The sequence below is a fragment of the Apostichopus japonicus genome, chromosome 19 (assembly GCF_037975245.1).
Source record: "Apostichopus japonicus isolate 1M-3 chromosome 19, ASM3797524v1, whole genome shotgun sequence".
Lineage (NCBI taxonomy): Eukaryota > Metazoa > Echinodermata > Holothuroidea > Aspidochirotida > Stichopodidae > Apostichopus > Apostichopus japonicus.
In genome coordinates this window covers 2,927,093-2,946,128 of record NC_092579.1, presented here as the reverse complement: position 1 = coordinate 2,946,128, position 19,036 = coordinate 2,927,093, and the positions used below count along the sequence as shown (strand labels likewise).

Here is a 19,036-nt window from a genome sequence, read left to right as displayed (position 1 = left end):
GACTAGTTGCACTGACTAGAATCACTGAAAGAATTAAACCCGACTAGTTTCACTGACTAGCATCACTGAAAGAAAAGAGAGCAGAAGAAACACAAATAATGTGTACGTTGGCAGTATTTATTTCTGATAAAACTTCTGATGTCTACATAGGCTGACTTTCGACAGATAGAGAAGAAATCACTGTAAACAAAAATCTGATAATATGATTTTATTCCAACAAAGTTAAGACAAGTTAATGGATCAAACATGAATCGCAAAAGTATAGCACTGCACAATAATGCAAAGTTGAATCTTGGGCAAGAGTTCCTCATGACTTTCGTTTTAAAGTGGTACCCCAAATCGACACCAGTTAAGTCTTCACGAACAAAGAGTGTTTCTCTTAACTACAAATGGCCTCCCAATTGTCTTCAGGAAGCCAAAATCTGCACCATTATTGACCTGTGAACAGAAAAGATGATATACGTGTAAGCACAGATACAGATATAGCACATGATAACCCACATTATCATAAACATACATTTACATTAAAATTTTATAACATATTGGGAGGTATACATTTAATCTAGGTCCCTCAAATTATAAGCCAGGAATAGCAGCTTTACCAAATAATTATTAGCTTTGCATAGCATGACACCAAGTTATTTTTCAAAGCTTAATAATTATGTTAATCATGTTAATAATGATCCCAATAGACCGGGAGCCCAGAGGGTTTGGTTAGCTGGGAAGGTAACCAATTGCCTTGTACATCACAATGTTCACAGTGCATTCCTGTATATGAAACCTGACGACTGGCAAACCGACTGTGGTGGGTGTGAATGGGAGAGCAATTTTAAAGTCACCTGATAGCTAACCTAGATCAGTTTTCATGGTAACACATCAAAGTAAGTACAATGTGTCAGGTATGGCCCCAAGAGCAACAAATGGCCATTGCCAGTAATTATTGGTGGTGGGGTATCCCTGCCAGTGATCAACAATTGACCCCTCACGGCTGAACTAGGTCAGCTCATGAGGTAACCACTTGAAACCTACTGGAAAATGTTGGTTAGGACTTCAGATACAACTGATGGGCATTGCCAGTAATTTTTATTGGTGGGTACCCCTGCCAGTAGACCCCCAAAATGCCCATCCCCCATTGACCTAGATGAGCTCATGATGTAACCAGTTGAAAACTATTGGAAAATGGTATCACTTCATATGTAAGGATGTGGCATTTCCAGTAATTTATATTAGGGGGGGGACCCCTGCCAGTAGACCCCCAAAATGCCCATTCCCTCATTGACCTAGATTAGCTCATGAGGTAACCAGTTGAAAACTAATGTAACATGATTGGCAGGACTCTATATGTAAGGGATGGGCATTTCCAGTAATTTATATTAGTGGGGTACCCCTGCCAGTAGACCCCCAAAATGCCCCCCCCCCCTCATTGATCTAGGTCAGCTCATGATTTAACCAGTTGAAAACTACTGGAAAATGATTGACAGGATTCTACTGTATATGTAAGGGATTGGCGGACTCTGGCAGTGGTGGCCCACCAATATAAAATACTGGAAATGCCACATCCTTACATATGAAGTGATACCTATCATTTTCCTGTAGGTTTCAACTGGTCAAATCATGAGCTCACCTCGGTCAATGAGGGGATGGGCATATTGGGGGTCTACTGGCAGGGGTACCCCACCAATAAAAATTACTGGCAATGCCCATCCCTTGTATCTGAAGTCCTAACCAACATTTTCCAGTAGGTTTCAAGTGGTTACCTCATGAGCTGACCTAGTTCAGCCGTGAGGGGTCAATTGTTGATCACTGGCAGGGGTACACCACCACCAATAATTACTGGCGATGACCATTTGTTGCTCTTGGGGCCATACCTGACATATTGTTCTTACTTTGATGTGGTTACCATGAAAGCTGATCTAGGTTAGCTATTAGGTGACTTTAAAATTGCTCTCCCAGCCACATCCACCACAGTCGGTTTGCCAGTCGTCAGGTTTCATATACAGGAATGCATTGTGAACATTGTGATGTACCAGGCAATTTGTTACCTTCCCAACTAACCAAACCTTCTGGACTCCCGCTCTACAGATCAGTGAAAATTTGACCAAACTTATGAAGCTTGCACGTAAATGATATACTAGACTGTTTTTTTTTTTTAAACAGGTTATGAAAAGTATCTTTAATATCATTAAACAGTTGGGTACAATAGTTACACTCACTCTTCCATCTTTTTTCTCTGTAGTACTTGTTCCTTTGCTTTTTGGACTCTTGGATAAACTCTTTTGTTCTGCGAAGGGTACCAATATATCATCTTAAAACATGTCTTTAAGCCATATATAACACAGTTCTCCTCTTCTGTTGTTGCCTCCACACTGGTGTCGTACATCACAGGAAACCTCACCCTTGACTTAGATATTTGGCTTTTCAATTCCTGCTGGAAAAAAGAAACAGCAAAGTATTCATCATTTGAAAAAAAATTAAATAAAGTTATCACCACAAAGTTATGTGAGATTTGCTTCCACTATAGTCTCAAAATACAATCCCAAAGTTTGAAGAAGACTGTATTTAAAGCTGAACATTTGAACCAGAGTGTCATCACCATTGCAACCAGAATCAAATGCCCAGAATACAGAGATAATAAAGCATGGGCTAAATCTTTGTTTGTTTTTATGATCTTTAACAATATAAAATTTTAGAAACACAAATGCACTGAGCCAACTTATTTATAGGCCTAATCGTTTTTAGTTATTTTGCTTGCTCACATAACAAGCCTGTTTAGACCTAGGCTAGAGGAGAATCAGTACTTTGTTACACTAAGTTTGTCTTTCGGTCGTTTTGATTTAGTCTTACTAGTAGTACTGAAGTATATAATGGACCGGCGAAGACTAGAGAATACCCAGAGTTTTAGCAACTGCGTTAAACTGTATCATCTGATCTATTATTTATGTCAATGAGTTTCATTCAATCTAGGATCAAAAAGAGAAAACTAATTAATCTTAACCTTTAAACTTTGCTACTAAACAGATATGCTTGAATTACAAATAAATGTCAAAAAAACATCATAATCTACGAATCGATGCATATACAAATACATAAAGTAAAACAGAATAATTTGAATTCGCGCAAGTGAACCCTGCACTACATTGGACAGAAAAAAAAAAACGTGCAATCAGACCAAACTAAACATACTAAATTTTCCGTTACTTCTACATAAAAGATCAATACAAATACAACAACTTACTCTTTTGGCAGTATACTAAAAGCACATGTTATAATAACTTCAGACTATCAAGCTTTCCTGAGAAAAAACGGTTAATACTTCTTACAGTAAACAAGTCGACCGTGAAGGAATGTCGCAATTGTTTCCTGGGCGTGACCGGAAATTAAATACTAAAAAATGATAAATGAAAAGGTTAAATAGAACTGAAGCGTGCATCCTGACTGCTCGCAACATATAATACCGTTGACTAGCCAACATAATTTGTTCAGCCTACTGTGACTGTACGTTTGAAGGTCTAGCCTTGCTTATTCAATATCACAAAGCCTACCCATTTAGATTCACATGGGAAATTACAGGAAATCTTTACCAAATGAGTGTAGACTTCAAATAAACTATTGAGACTTATAGTTCCAGTATTTGTTTGGGAATAAATTAGAAGATTATGTGCCACTGTTCAATCTAGCCCAATACACACATAACACATTGTTAATTGGTGTTTAGAATGCACACTTTAGTGTTGAGAATGCACTGCAGTACCCAGTGGAAGCCTATAGGCTACTCACTGTCATTGCACTTGTGTATTGCGAAACGCCAGCGTGACAACGGTAGCGTTACACTAACCATAATACAGTACTAGTGCCAGTGGCCTAACAATTAACTTTAATTTTACCTTCAAGTGAAAGGAATAACAGGTAGGCCGATGATGGCAGTTAATACCTCCATTCTTCTAAAGACCTTCTTGGGTGATTTACGGTTGAAAGTTGCTTAGAGTGATCGTATGAAACTATGCCAAGTCCAGCAAGCTGCCGTTGCCTCTCGGTTTCCAAATTGAAGTGAATCGAATTGGGTTAAAATACATTAGTCCGTCGACACCGACTAAGCTACGATTATGGCGTAAATCGGGGGGCGTATCGTTCTTAGTCCATGGGTTAAAATACCTTAGTCCGTCGCCACCGACTTAGCTGCGATTATATTTTCCTTAGTCAGTGTAAACTGACTAAGAAGCAGCGATGAAACGAAGATTTTTGCTAGTCCGTGTGCATTGACTAACGTTACAGACTAATTTAACGTTAGTCCGTGGCAATATTGACTAGTTTATTTTTTCAGTGTATGACTTCATAATAACAATAATAATATTTATAGGAGATTGTATCAGAATAAAGCTTTAGTTTCGGGCAGTGTTTAGTTCTTAACCCTTTCGAATAATCGCACAACCAATTAGAGAAATCGAAACAACTTCTGTACACTTTTTTACTCATTGTGGATGAACGTTTTGTGTGTTAAGATTTTTGGTCTCATTCTTTGTTTGTGCCTACATAGCTTCACAATCACATTGAGTCCTGACCGGTTCATCCCAAGGCTTTGAGTGTACCCCAATTTTTTTTTTTTTTTTTTAACGTTGATTTAGGCCCAATTCACCGTATGAAGCTATGACAAACCAATACATTTAGTAAAGTCAGCGCATATATAATAATCTTAATTATAAGAAAATAAAAACAATTTCACCATTAACAAAATTAATACCTTCAATATATATATATATATACACACATATATATATATATATATGTATATATATGTATATATATATATATATACATATATATATACATATATATATATATGTATATATATATACACATATATATTATATATATATGTGTATATATATAATATATATATATACATATATATATACAAATATATATATACACACACACATACACATTTATATATATATATATATGTGTATATATTGGCCTTCGGATAAAGTATATAAAGTGGCTTCAATGTTGACTTTTGTTGCAACATTCTGGGGACTAAAAGAAAAATCATAGTTGGTTGATAATACATATTTTTAATATTAAAAATAGTAAGCGTTAAAGTTGCACATTAATGCAAGTGCCCCAGGAATGTTTTTTATCTCATCGCTCCCATAGCGGGAGCAGATATTGTAGTTCCTTTGACAGTTGGGTCATATACGGCTACGTCAGTTGCCATAGCAACAGTTGGCATGGTAATGATTGGTTATCTTGAGTAGCTACTCTGGAGGTGGGGGTTTAACCATGGTGACCAGAAGTCCATGACTGAGGGATTGATTAAAACGTGTGCGAGCGTTTGGGTTTGGGTATGTGTGTGTTTGTCATTGTGTCATTCAATGATTGTTTCTGAAAAATGTTGTGTTAATAATAAAAAGACCTCCTAAAATGGGTGGGCCGATTTTTCTCAAACTTGGTGAACCCTTGTGTCTCGCAGACCCCAGGAAGAAAAGGTCAAAGATGAAAGGTAAAACAAATAGTTAAAATTTATCTTTGCTATTACTCCAAGGGAAAAAAATAGAGTTGACATGGAACCTTCACAGGTATAACGAAAATATCAAGTACTATCAAAATATGTTGTTGCCATGGAAACCAATGTCAAAGGTCAGGTGGTTAAATGTCAAATGTGTATTTTAAGAATGTAGTCATGTTTTCTTTAAAAACGTTTTTCCAGATTGCATAGCTAATAATAAATTTGTTCATTTGAAATCAATTGTTTGTGATGAGATATTCAACTCCGTGGATTGCCCTCTTGTTTAAATTGTGTACACTTTGGTGTGTGGGTGTGACAAGTTACCAATGGACAGTGTTGTGAGGTCGAGTGAGAGGGCCTGGCCTTGAACAAGACCGTATACCAACTTCAATGTTTGACAATACAAAATGGCGGCCAGTTCCTCATACTGATTTATACAAACTTGAAAATATTGCTAATTTTGTATATTTTATCAGGGACAAGCTCCATACTTGACGTAAAACCTTGCTAAAGAATCTGGAAAGGAAAGGAAATTTTTAACACTAGAAATCGCATCTATAGGGGGCACCTTGGGGGCACGATTTTTGTTTGGGAGGGCACGTGCCCACCCACCCCTAGCCCCCCAGTATACCCTTGGCGAAGCCACTGAACCTAACCATATAGGTACAAACCTGGAAAGAAGTAATTTGGCCACCTGTACGTCGGAACTAAAACCTTTCGCCATCTCTAACGATTGCCATATGACAATTTCCTTCCAAATCTCAACCTTTGAACGTCAGACTTCTAACATTGATCTCGTTTTCTTGCTTTCCTCTGTGTTAGGGGAGGGGGCAACTTTCGTCTGTATGGCTTCCAATCAATGTTGTCTTTGCATCAAGTGTGCTGCCTACCTATATGGTTGTATTCCCCGTGAAGTATTACAGTTCTATACTGCAGAGATTGGATACACATGTACCCTTGTGCTTGCTAATACTACTTCAAGGGCTCACTGGTGTTCACTAGGGCTCACTTGCAAATACTTGCTTCCTGCTCATTGGCCGTTTGAAACGCTCATGAATTATGAAGTAGGCTACTGGGAAATTGGGTGGAAATTTAAATACGTAATGGCCGCCGAAAAAAACCTGTCAATCATGATTCTTCAGGCAATTACTCGCTAATTAGTGAATTATCTATATATGCATGAGAAGCTGAATATAATTGTATGTACGGAAAGAGTAGTGAATGAACGGCCGAAAATTCCATGAAAGAATGAAACAATGTGTTTGAGATATCAAACAGTGAATCCTCCTTTAAAGGGTGTGAAGAACTCGCGCACAAAGAAACGTCTCATGCCGGTAATCTGACCTAGTTTCGAATGAGGTATAACAGAAGTATACACACCACCATCGATCCCAGCAGAATATACACACACAGCTTGCTACCGTCGGTAATTAGACACTATTGTACAATCAATTCATACAGTTACGGTCAATACCCACAACACAGTGTACATAGCAGTGATGGACATCTCAGGTCTAGATAAAAGATAACAAGGTATCACGTTTCATTACTGTCTGCATTTTGTAGCGACAAGAATAAAACTTCACTTGCAAGCAACGGGAACTTAACCTTTTCAGAGGGTGGCACGCGGTTTAGGGAGAGTCTTCGATGCCTTTAAAGTGACTACGTGCAAACCAAAAATGTTTCGATGTACCACCGGTGTTTTTCATGGGTGAACATGTAATTTAATGACTGAAATGACAGTGATGGTTGTTAAAACTAACGGAAGCGGCGTAACAACGGTAATATTGAAAGCATTTTAGGAAAAAAAAACGATTCTCATTATGAGAGCTAGGCCACGCCTAGCCGTGAGTTTAGTAATGAGCAAGGAGAGCTTCGTTGTTACTGAATATCTTTACAATGTGTTCCCTCACTGGCTTGTTTAAATCAAGAGGAACTGCGTAACAGAATACATGAATGAAATCTGTTTCCAAGTATTGATACTTTTGATACTTTTGATCATTAATTTTTTAATTAATGAAACGTTTTAGGCAAAATGAGCTAGGCGAAACCTTCCCATTTTTCATGGTTCGTCAGATAAGCAGCTTAAACGAAGTTCCATTGTTTTAATGAAAATGAACTTTTTTATGTATTCCCTTTTCGAAACACACAGAACCACTTAAAGTTTGTGGTAATAAATATGATTAGCATGCTATAGCACAGCAGCAATGGATACAAGTTTACGTACAACTTAGAACTAAACGAAATAATGTGTATAAATATCCCTTTACATTTGGGAATTTGTCCACCTTGGTCAGGTTTAATTCACAACAATAACCATCTTTCATTAGCTTCTAAATTACGTTACTTTTTTTACACCTAATACAAGCTAACCATCTATTTAATACTACAATGGAAAAAATCATGTTGACAAACACTCACTCTTCATCCAGATTAGACGATAAGGCCGTCTGGCAGAGCCCGACCAAAACAAGAAACAAGCTGAATATCATTATTTTCTCCATGGCTGTGATAAAGAGAAAACTAGCTGATATGTGCAGTAATCAGGTATACTCTAATAACAGCAATCGGACAGAGGTTAACTGTTATATGCGTCAGATGTATGTAAACTTGATGAACACCGATAAACAGAATGTATTTATGTATTTCTATAATGTCAAATTTTAAACCTTGCGTGTCTATAAAGTGACACGTCACCCTATGCTCATATACGGCGCCACCTTAGATAAGGTGGTTGCCTTAGATGGTATTGCCGATGCTTTCTACTCTATGCACAGAATCATTGACTTTGATAACGTAATTGCGTTCGAGGGGTTTTCCAATGATTTCTATACGCTATGCGCAGGAGCGTGTTGTTTGTTATTCATTCAATATAATACCATAAGCCTATCATTGTGCTACTTACAAGAATCCTTCCGTGATAAGCGAAACTGCGACTAAGTACTAGAATTGACAGTTTTAGCAGTATCAGAAAATGGTTAGGAACTTCATATTTGCTAATAAGAAATAAGAGTAAAGCATCATAATAGAGAGGACAAGTTAGAGAGTTTAGCATCTGGAAAATTTTATTGTCCCAAGGTCCGAATTCCAAAAATAATCGTTCATAAAGAAAGTAAACATGAAAAATCATCGCTTTTCAAAGCATGTATTAAAGTTTAGTATTAAAGCAAGGGCGTAGGAGCCGGGGGGGGGCTGTGGGGAAGCGCCAGCCCGCCCCAGTGAAAAATATGGGGGGCGGAAGTATCATCACGCCCCCCCCCCCGCTTCGCCAGTCAGAAAACCCCTTTTTAATTTCCAAATGAGTAAAAAAATCTCATTTGGAGCACCAAATTGCATCTAAGGCTAGGTGAAAATGCAAAATTATTTACAATATGGAGTGGGTGTTGAAGTTTGCTATATAGCACCAAATTGCATCTGAGGCCGCCTGGAAATGCAAAAAATTATCCAAAGGGGAGGAGGACACCCCTCCCATTAGAGCCCTCCCCCAGGCCGGCCATCAGTCTTCACCCCCCCCCCCTCCCACTCAAAAGTATCTTCCTATGCCACTGTGTTAAAGAGTTATGAATCACATTCTACAACCGTTTTCAATTTGTTATTTTTTTCATGGCTCTGCCTTTCATGACTTTCCAATATTTGTTTTTAATAACGGATAGTAACCTTCTTTAGCATGCACAGGAACATCCCTAGAAACACATAATGTTTGGAGGGATAAGAGACAGTCTGTTGTTGCTAGGCAACTTGGTGAAGTGTCAGTTTCAACTTTTGACACTGACAAACCTTTTCTCGTAGACTTTTCGATATATTGAAAGTCAATGCACTTTTCCAATGACCTTCCTTTGACATAGTATTCCCATATTATTCAATTGTGAGCCATTTTTTTCGTATAAAACGAATAAATTGACTTTTGGCTACCTGTCACTCATGAATCAGTTTTGTCAAAGATGGTCTATATGTCCAAGTTCTGAAAGTTAGTCATGTTTATTACAGCCCACATGGTCTCTGAGATAATCACACTATATAAAAATTAGTGAATAAAATAATAGCCTTTATCATTCATGATAATGTGCCTTATGAAAGTCATTGTCTTTCTTTTCCTGTGGAAGGCCTTATGTTAGGCCTATAGTTGAATAACATCATCCAAACTAGCACATCCCCCAATAACAGTATATATATATATATATATAGATATATATATATATATATATATAAATGAAAATCTTAATATATATATATATATATATATATATATATATATATATATATAAATATGTACACGACACATTTTACAAAAATTGAAAGATTAAGTTAAATAATTTCAGCACATGAATATATGAGGGTAAAATGCAAACTTGCGTGTTTTACAGTTTTAATCTGACACTAATGTTATAAAATAATGTGAAAGTAAATTTTTAAATGCTAAGTTTAACATAAGACTGATAATTAAAAAACTTATATTACGAGAATATGTATATACATCACCACCTTTACTAAGACAAGTACAACAATTATAAACAACAATTAAATAAAAGGGAATCCACACAAACCAACAAAGAAAATACACCTGTTTATACCTAAGAAAGATCTCACAGTAGGAGGGTGAAACTAATACGTCTTCATATAAACAAAACAACAACATAATGTTTATTCATACGCCTATCAAGTTGAGTATATATAATGTACACAATATTTTACTATTCTAGACGGGTGTATAATAGACGGGTGAATAATTTCAGCACATGAATATATGAGGGTAAAATGCAAACTTGCGTGTTTTACAGTTTTAATCTGACACTAATGTTATAAAATAATGTGAAAGTAAATTTTTAAATGCTAAGTTTAACATAAGACTGATAATTAAAAAACTTATATTACGAGAATATGTATATACATCACCACCTTTACTAAGACAAGTACAACAATTATAAACAACAATTAAATAAAAGGGAATCCACACAAACCAACAAAGAAAATACACCTGTTTATACCTAAGAAAGATCTCACAGTAGGAGGGTGAAACTAATACGTCTTCATATAAACAAAACAACAACATAATGTTTATTCATACGCCTATCAAGTTGAGTATATATAATGTACACAATATTTTACTATTCTAGACGGGTGTTTTTATGGGGGGGGGGGTGGGGGATGTGGAAAAGGGGAATAGGGAGTGACTGAGCTATATCTTTCTTCTTAGTTTCAATTAGTTTTGCTTTTTGATAATATTTCTATATTTTATACAGAAACGGTATCTATTTTGAATGATGCAGATAAGTCAATGGAAACAAGTCCATTGAAAGCTTGTGCGATTGTCCAGAAATGATTTTATTGGATAATAATATTGCGCAAAAAGAAATCAAAACTATTATTATCATAAGATACGATCAAAATATGTCACCAAACGTCCTATGAGGGCAATTCATGATGGGTTAACCCTCACCCCCACCCCTCCCCCCCCCCACAAACACACACCTTTTAGTAGCCCATCCCTTCTCTGCCAATCCTGTATTTAAAGATAAGGTGTTTAAACCTGGCGAATGTTCAGCATATAAAGACCACGACCTTTAGTTTGAACAAGAGTCTAACCCAGCACAAATTTGTCTTACGTTTCTCGCAATAGCTCGAAGTTCACGTACCAAGGCCCTCTTATTTCTGATGTGTCCTTTCGTGGAATCGATGTTCCCTGCCTCATTATAGATATTCAATACGCTTAATGTTCCACTAAAGACATTGGACCATAGTCCCATACTCTGAAAGAAAAGGAGAAAGATAATGGGGTGATCTTGGGGTTTCAGAAGGCCATGGATTTGATCAATGCTTTCACGCTATAGTATGTAAGCTCGGGCATCGGTGTCTTTCACCATGTAAGCGCATTAAAAGAATATCGTGTGTTCTAATCAGCAGTGTGCTGGTTCTTTGGATAGTGGGTACCGTATATATTGAACGACAAGTCTCAAACAATGCCATCGTCCACAGCAATGAAAACTCGAGACATCGACTCTCACAGCATATACATACATACATACACCCATACACACATACACACACATACATAGTTAACTAGAGAGGAGTCTTACATTCAGTAAAGACTGAGCCACCTATCGAGGATATCTAGTCCTATAAGAAAAGTATGGTAACAAAATAGTAACTATAATTGACTGCAGTGTAGCAAAATATAATTTGTTTTGCTTTGCTGTTTGGCGTGCATTTCTGGTTAGTCACAATGACGTAGTCTACTGTAGGCATAACATCCAATTTTCAACTGAAAGTTGGTATTAAAAGTTGTAATCTTTTGAAGTATACCTTTTCATTATTACTATTACTTTACGTAAAACTTAAACAGCCACGTGGTCAAAATTAAAATCAGTGCGAAAAGTGTCCAAACTTCTCTTTACCTGCAATTCATATGGACTTGAAAACGTAAAGGGATCTATATGTGCACAAGCTGTTGTGCCTCAACCGGTGAGGACATGGCTAATGATCAGACATCGTCCAAGCTATATTTTGTGTCATTACACGCGGGGCTAATATGACACTTAAATGACAGAAACCATCACTTCCGTGATTATCTAGGTTTTACTTAAGGCAAAACGGCAAAACTCACGATTTCAAACTTGGCAAAGTCGTGAGAAAATGTGTGCCACAAACTTCTCCGAATCTGCAAGCTCAATGGACTAATGTGTCACTGTGAGACGTTATATGGCTAGAGGTCAGAGGTCAAAGCTCATTAAAGGCATTGAAAACTCGCCCCAAACCTCGTGCGGCCTTCTGAAAAAGTTAACTTTCTGTTGCTTGCAAGTGACGTTTTGTTCTTGTCGCAACAAAATGCAGACAGTAATGAAACGTGATACCTTAATTGTTATCTTAAGCTGGATCTGAGATGTCCATCGCTGTATCCTTAATTGTATACTATGCTGTAGATATTGACCGCAGCTGTATGTACTGAGTGTACACTAGTGCTAAATACCGACGGTAGCCAGCTGTGTGTGTGTATTTTCTGGGATCGATGGTGTTGTTAAAACTTCTGTTACACCTCATTCGAAACTAGGTCGTGTTTAAAACCGAAGGCGTCACATACACACGTGCAATTACCATCGCATACCTTTATTACTGCTTTCGATATATGTGGTGGGTGTATGAACTGTTTTATTTCTTGTTAAATACTGTAAAATTTAATAACCTTTGAGTTTGAGCCAAGTAACTGAAAAGTACCGCCGACCACGCTCTTCAATTCTGTACTGATGGCACTTTTGTGCCCATTGAACGATCCAGCAGCATTCGTTGAATCCCTTTTCAGTTCATAGATCTGCCATTTCACTTGTTGCCAAGTTTCTCGAACAATGGTAAGTGCGTCGAAATGATCAATGATCTCGTATATATTGGTGCATATTTCTAAAAGGTCCGCTAGGCCTATTTTCTCGCCTTTCAAAATCGATGGCATAATATTTTCAATATTGTGAAGTCTGTGAAGGATCTTCTGTGACTCTTCCTCGCTGAGAATCATTTCGTCGTTCATGAGTAACTTTGCTGCTACAGGTAGACTGTCGATGCCTTTACGTGCTAACTTATAAACTTCGATGTTGTGATGCAATTTACCAATTCGGAAGAGGATGCCCTTCAGGTCTACCTCATTTATGTCATCTCTTGCGCTTTTCAAAACTATGTTACTGATGTGCCCAACTCCAGAACCCAAAGTCAAGTAATTACCGTAGTAGAAGAGGGCAGGACTCAGAGGTGACGGGATGAACGAAGAGGCGACTAACAGGCCGCCAAGCAAACCTCCTTGGGACGAAAATAAACTGATCTGGTCGGTTAAGTGAGAGAGTTCTGAATCTAATTGGTCTGCTATGTCGTCCAGACTATCACTATCCGGGTAACCGTCTTCTCGGCAATATGTTCGAATATCCTGCAGAAGACAAAACAGCCAAAGAAAGGTTGTAAAGAATGGCAATATATGGAATGTTAGAAGACAAAGGGAGTGATTTATCAGTAATTGAAACATTATTGAATAGTAAACCATCTACTCCAGTACACCCGGCGATCATAAACACATCAGATACTTGCAAGGTCACGCTTCGCATCACATCTCAATTTCAAATATTTTCTGGGGGTTGTATCCCCCAGACAACTTTATATGCCTCAATATCGGCAGAATTTGAAGCTTTTGTTTCTTCTGTGAAGTGCAACCTACCTACATGGCTGTCGGCTCAGGACAGCATTCCCCTTTTAAAATCCTTCATTCGCTCTTGGCGCTTCCATAGGGGTATCGACACACACTGCAAAAATCGGTTGCAGGGAATTATGAGTACTTTAGCACAATCTTACGTTTAAAGATATTTACATAGATCTATATGATGATCTAAATATGCCTCAAAGTGCAGAATTCGGATGCTTCGAATGTTTATTTCTTCGGTGGAGTAGCCGACACCCCCCCCCCCACCTATATGGCTGTTTGCTTCAATGACCTCAGGATAACACCCCTTTTAATATCCTTCATCCGCCTTTGGTTTAGGTGCCTACTATTGGTGACCCCTCACCCCACCCCACCAGTTGAAATGCTGTGCACGCCCCTGTCTATGACTTCATAATAATAATAATAATAATATTTATAGGAGATCGTATCAAAATAGAGCTTTATTGCTTCGGGCAGTGTTTAGTTCTTCACCCCTTTCGAATAATCGCACAACCAATTAGAGAAATCGAAACAACTTCTGTACACATTTTACTCACTGTGGATGAACGTTTTGTGTGATAAGATTTTGGTTCTAATTCTTTGTTTGTGCCTACATAGCTTCACAATCACATTGAGTCCTGACCGGTTCATCCCAAGGCTTTGAGCGTACTCCAAAATTAAGAAAACACGTTGATTTAGATTTTAGAGCATCAAAGGCCCAATTAACCGTATGAAGCTATGACAAACCAACATATTTAGTAAAGTCAGCCCATATATGATAATATTACTTATAATACTAATAAAACAAAAGAACAAGAGGATTGATACCTTAAACTTTGCTGCAACAGTGATCATCTCCTGAGCGATCAATTCATTGCTCCATTCATTGTAGTTTCTTTAAAGAAAGAGTATATAATATAATCATATATATATATATATATATATATATATATATATATATATACACACACACCCCCACACGCACCCACACACACATATATATATATATTTATATATATATATATATATATATATATATATATATAATGATTGGTTATCCTGAGTATCTTCTCTGGGGATGGGGATTCACCCATGGTGACCGGAAGTCCATGACAGAGGGATTGATCGAAACGTGTGGCGGGTGTATGTTTGTGTGTGTTTGACAACGTGCCATTCAATGTGTGTTTGTGACAAATTGTGTGTAAAAAAAAAACTCCTAAAATGGGTGGGCAGATTTTTTTGAAACTTGGTAGGAAACTTGTGTCTCTCAGACCCCTGGAAGCAAAGATCAGAGGTCAAAGGTAGAAAAAAATTAGTTAAAATTGATCTTTTGCTATTAGTCCAAGTTGAAAAATAAAGTTGACATGGAACCTGCACAGGTATAACGAAAATATCAAGTAGTATCAAACTGGTTGCCATGGAAACCGAGGTCAAAAGTCAGGTGGTTAAATGTCAAATGTGTATTTTTAAGAATGTAGTCATGTTTACTTCAAAACGTTTTTCCAGATTGCGTTGCTAATAATACATTTGTTCATTTGAAATCAGCGTTTGTTTGTGATAAGATATGCAACTCCGTGGAATGCCCTCTTGTTTATATTGTGTACACTTTGGTGTGTGGGTGTGACAAGTTACCAATGGACTGGGGTTAGTGTTGTGAGGTCGAGTGAGAGGGCCTGGCCTTGAACAAGACCGTAAACCAATTTCAATGTTTGACAGGACAAAATGGCGGCCAGTTCCTCATACTGATGTGTTCAAAATTGAAAATATTGCTAACTTTGCACATTTCATCAGGTACAAGCTACATCCTTGATACATATATATCATTTTATGAACGTTCAAATCTTATCATGCAAGGTCAAACTGAATGTCCAGAAAACGAAATAGAGGGCGCCGTCTGTAAAGGTTCAGAGTCGTAAACACGGCTTCGTCTGCAATTTCTAAGAAGCTATGTTGTAATTGACTTTTTTAAAGTTGCAGAATTTAATTTAAACTAGAAAGCCTGACGGCTTGTGAGATGGACGCCTGGTGCCAGTTTTGATGTTGTTAGACGATAAAAACGTTGAGAAAGATTTAAATATTGGATTGTGATTGGCCAACGTTTACGTCATAGACTGTATGCAAAACGAAATACACTCTGTTCTAGTTCTTTACAAAACATATATTTATGAAATTTAGACCAATGGGAACTTTCGTTAATGACTTTTGTATAGTTTTTCTTAATTGGTATTCTCTCGAAGTCCCCTTGTTGTTGCAACAAAATTAAGCAATTTTAAACTGTCCTTCGGCATTATATATTCCAACACGTATTCGCAAGGAAGTTGTGGGCCTTTAAAGTTGGAATGAAGGTTTATTTTGGACCCGGAAGCTATTGCGAAATTGCCGTGAATCAATCAAACACTGCCCGATCAAGTTGTTAATATGATTGACTTTCATTGAATTTACGAAAGATAACGGCATAAAGTTGTCAAATCTTGCAAACTCATTAGCTCCGCTGTTTAGTAGTCAATGAATATCTACAACCGAGGTCAAAGAGCGGAGATGGTTAGACACAAATGTAACCTAACCAGTGACATCGGCAGACATTTCAATCTTGAGAGGGGGCACAGTGAGGGCACAGCGCTTAATTAGGAGGCACAGTGCTTACTCTTGAATGCCGTCAGGAGGGGTCTAAGGGGGAGAGAGAAATGTTTGATTAATTGAGGGCCCTCAGATGCAATCTGGTGCTATAACTTGCAACTTGAAGTAACTTTATGTTCAATAATTTTCGGGCTAAGTCCGTCTGATATTTATGTTTTTAATCGAGGCGGATAAAAGAGGAAATTTAACCCTGTTGCATTGATAATGGCTTTAATTAAGAGTGTTGACAATTGAAATTCATGCAGGGGAGTAGCGAAGTTTAAGCACTAGCGATCTACGCCGGGGCTTCTGTGACCCTGAAGTGAGAAAACAACTGGTTATTCTGAAGATCGGTGGAAAGATGTAATACGTTTCGTCCTTTGTGAAAAAGTTATTGTTTTGAGAAATGTTTTTAACACTAGAAATCGCATCTGGGTGGCACGATGTTTTTTTGGGAGGGCACGTGCCCTCTTGGGGGTGCGGGCAACTTTCGTCTGTATGCATGGCTTCCAAGCAAAGTTGTCTGTGCATCAAGTGTGCTGCCTGCCTATACTGTGGTTGTGTACCCCGTTGTTCGCCTCCCCCCCCCCCCTTCTCTACGCGCCTGCCGGTATAACCCATGCAAATTATTTGAGGCAATTGTTCCTTCGATCAACTTCATCGAACGTCAGTTAGAACTTGATCGAACTGTTACTGTTAGCAGGCGTAGAAGTACTACAGGTAGAAGCCTATGTATAATAATAACATTAGTAGCCTAGTCGGAGACCTAGCTCTGATAAATAAAGCTATTAGGCCTAGTCAGAGAGACATTGTGAACATGATCGAAGGCTTAATTGTGATACCAAGTGTAGTATTAAGGGTGACCATAGCCTAGGTTTTTCTAGTCCCATCGAAGACCAGCTGTTCTTCGAGCAATGAATACAAGTTTACGAACAACTAAGCACTTAACGAAAGAAATGTGTAGATATTTCTTCAAATTTAGGTATTTGTCCACCCTAGTCAGGTTTCAATTCAAAGCATTAACCATCATTCATTAGCTTCTAAATAACGTTATTTCTTTACACCTAATACAACCTCAACATCTATTTAATACTACAATAGAAAAAATCATGTTGACAAATGCTCACTCTTCATCCAGATTAGTGGACGATAAGGCCGTCTGGCAGAGCCCGACCAAAACAAGAACCAAGCTGAATATCCTTGTTTTCTCCATGGCTGTGATAAAGAGAAAACTAGCTGATATGTGCAGTAATCAGGTATACTCTAATAACAGCAATCGGGCAGAGGCTAACTGGTAGCTGCGTCAGATGTATGTATACTTGATAAACACTGATAAACAGAATGTATTAACGTATTTTTAATGTCAAGACTGACAAATTTTAAACCTTGCGTGTCTATGAAGTGACACGTCACCATATGCTCATATACATCATTAACTTTGATAAGGTGATTGCTTTAGAGAGGATTTCCGATGCTTTCTACGCTATGGGCAGAATCGTTGACTTAGATAACCTAATTGCGGTCGAGGGGATTTCCAATGATTCCTATACGCTATGCACTATGAGCGTGTTGTTTGTTATTCATTCAGTATATATAATACCATAAGCCTATCATTGTGCTACACACACGAATCCTTCCATGATAAGCGAAACTGCGACTGAGTACTTGAACTGACAGTTTGAGCAGCATCAGAAAAGGCTAGGAACTTCATATTTGCTAATAAGATATTAAGAGTGAAGCATCATAATAAGAGAGGACAAGTTAGAGAGTTTAGCATCTGGAAAAGTTTATTGTCCCAAGGGCCGAATTCCAAAAATAATCGGTCATAAAGAAAATAAACATAAAAAAAACATCGCTTTTCAAATCATGTTTAATTCAGTTTAGTATAAAAGAGTTTATAAATCACATTCTACAACCGTTTTCAATCTGTTATTTTCATTCATGGCTCTGCCTTTCAAGACTATCCAATATTTGTTTTCAGTAACGGATAGTCACCTTCTTTAGCATGCACAAGAACATCCCTAGAAACACATAATGTTTGGATGGATAAAAGACAGTCTGTTGTTGCTAGGCAACTTGGTGAAGTGTCAGTTTCAACTTTAGACACTGACAAACCTTTTCTCGTATAGGTTTTTCGACATATTGAAAGTCAATGCACTTTTCCAATGATCTTCTATTGACATAATATTCCCAGTGAATATTAAATGCTTTAATAGGCCTATTTCAATTGTGGAGTGTTAATTCAGTGGTTAACGCGGGTGCCTTTCAATGATAATGGTTCCGGGTTCGAGTCACTCCAAGATTAATGTATGTCGTCCAGTTAAAGATCTGTTAAAAATTGACAATTTATAATCATGGACGTTAAATATGAATCTAAGCTACTGACTGCGGTCAACTTTCGGCTTTGATAAGCCAAAGATGGCTTCTACGCGATCTAAAAATACAAATATACAAAAATTGTGAGCCAGTTTGGATAGTTGTTAAGTCCGCAGAATCCCCCTCCAGATTACCTTTTTTTTCTCTCGTATAAAACTAATAAATTGTCTTTTGGCTAATTGTCAATCGTGAATTAGTTTCGTCAAAGATGGTCTATGTGTCCAGATTCTGAAAGTGAAACATGTTTGTTACAGCCCACAATGTCTCTGGGATAATCATACCATACAAATGTGATTAACACAATAGCCTGTATCATTCATGATAATGATACATTGATGTAATGTGCCTTATCAAAGTTATTGTCTTTC

At 37.5% G+C, this 19,036-nt stretch overlaps 2 protein-coding genes across 2 annotated transcripts in view; both read right to left on the bottom strand.

Moving 5' to 3' along the window:
• LOC139960412 (uncharacterized) overlaps nucleotides 1-8,102 on the bottom strand; it is a 47,827-nt gene extending 39,725 nt beyond the window's left edge. The window contains exon 1 of the mRNA XM_071958760.1: nucleotides 7,928-8,102. Coding sequence (XP_071814861.1) covers nucleotides 7,928-8,010 — 83 coding nt within the window. The 5' untranslated portion in view covers nucleotides 8,011-8,102. The remainder of the gene's footprint in view (nucleotides 1-7,927) is intronic.
• A 1,663-nt stretch (nucleotides 8,103-9,765) lies between these two features.
• LOC139960411 (uncharacterized) lies at nucleotides 9,766-17,707 on the bottom strand. Its single transcript, XM_071958758.1, has 4 exons — nucleotides 17,420-17,707; nucleotides 14,505-14,571; nucleotides 12,684-13,409; nucleotides 9,766-11,253 (listed from the first exon to the last, which is right to left on the bottom strand). The coding sequence occupies exons 1-4, from the start codon at nucleotides 17,503-17,505 to the stop codon at nucleotides 11,068-11,070; spliced, it is 1,065 nt and encodes a 354-aa protein (XP_071814859.1). The 5' UTR covers nucleotides 17,506-17,707; the 3' UTR covers nucleotides 9,766-11,067.
• Nucleotides 17,708-19,036: the final 1,329 nt, after the last annotated feature.

Excerpts from the sequence above, each read along its gene's own strand:
- LOC139960411 (XM_071958758.1), bottom strand. The coding sequence starts at position 17,505 with ATGGAGAAAACAAGGATATTCAGCTTGGTTCTTGTTTTGGTCGGGCTC. Across the intron at positions 14,572-17,419 it reads TCCACTAATCTGGATGAAGA|AAACTACAATGAATGGAGCA; the intron begins GTGAGCATTTGT and ends CTTTCTTTAAAG. Across the intron at positions 13,410-14,504 it reads CTGTTGCAGCAAAGTTTAAG|GATATTCGAACATATTGCCG; the intron begins GTATCAATCCTC and ends TGTCTTCTGCAG.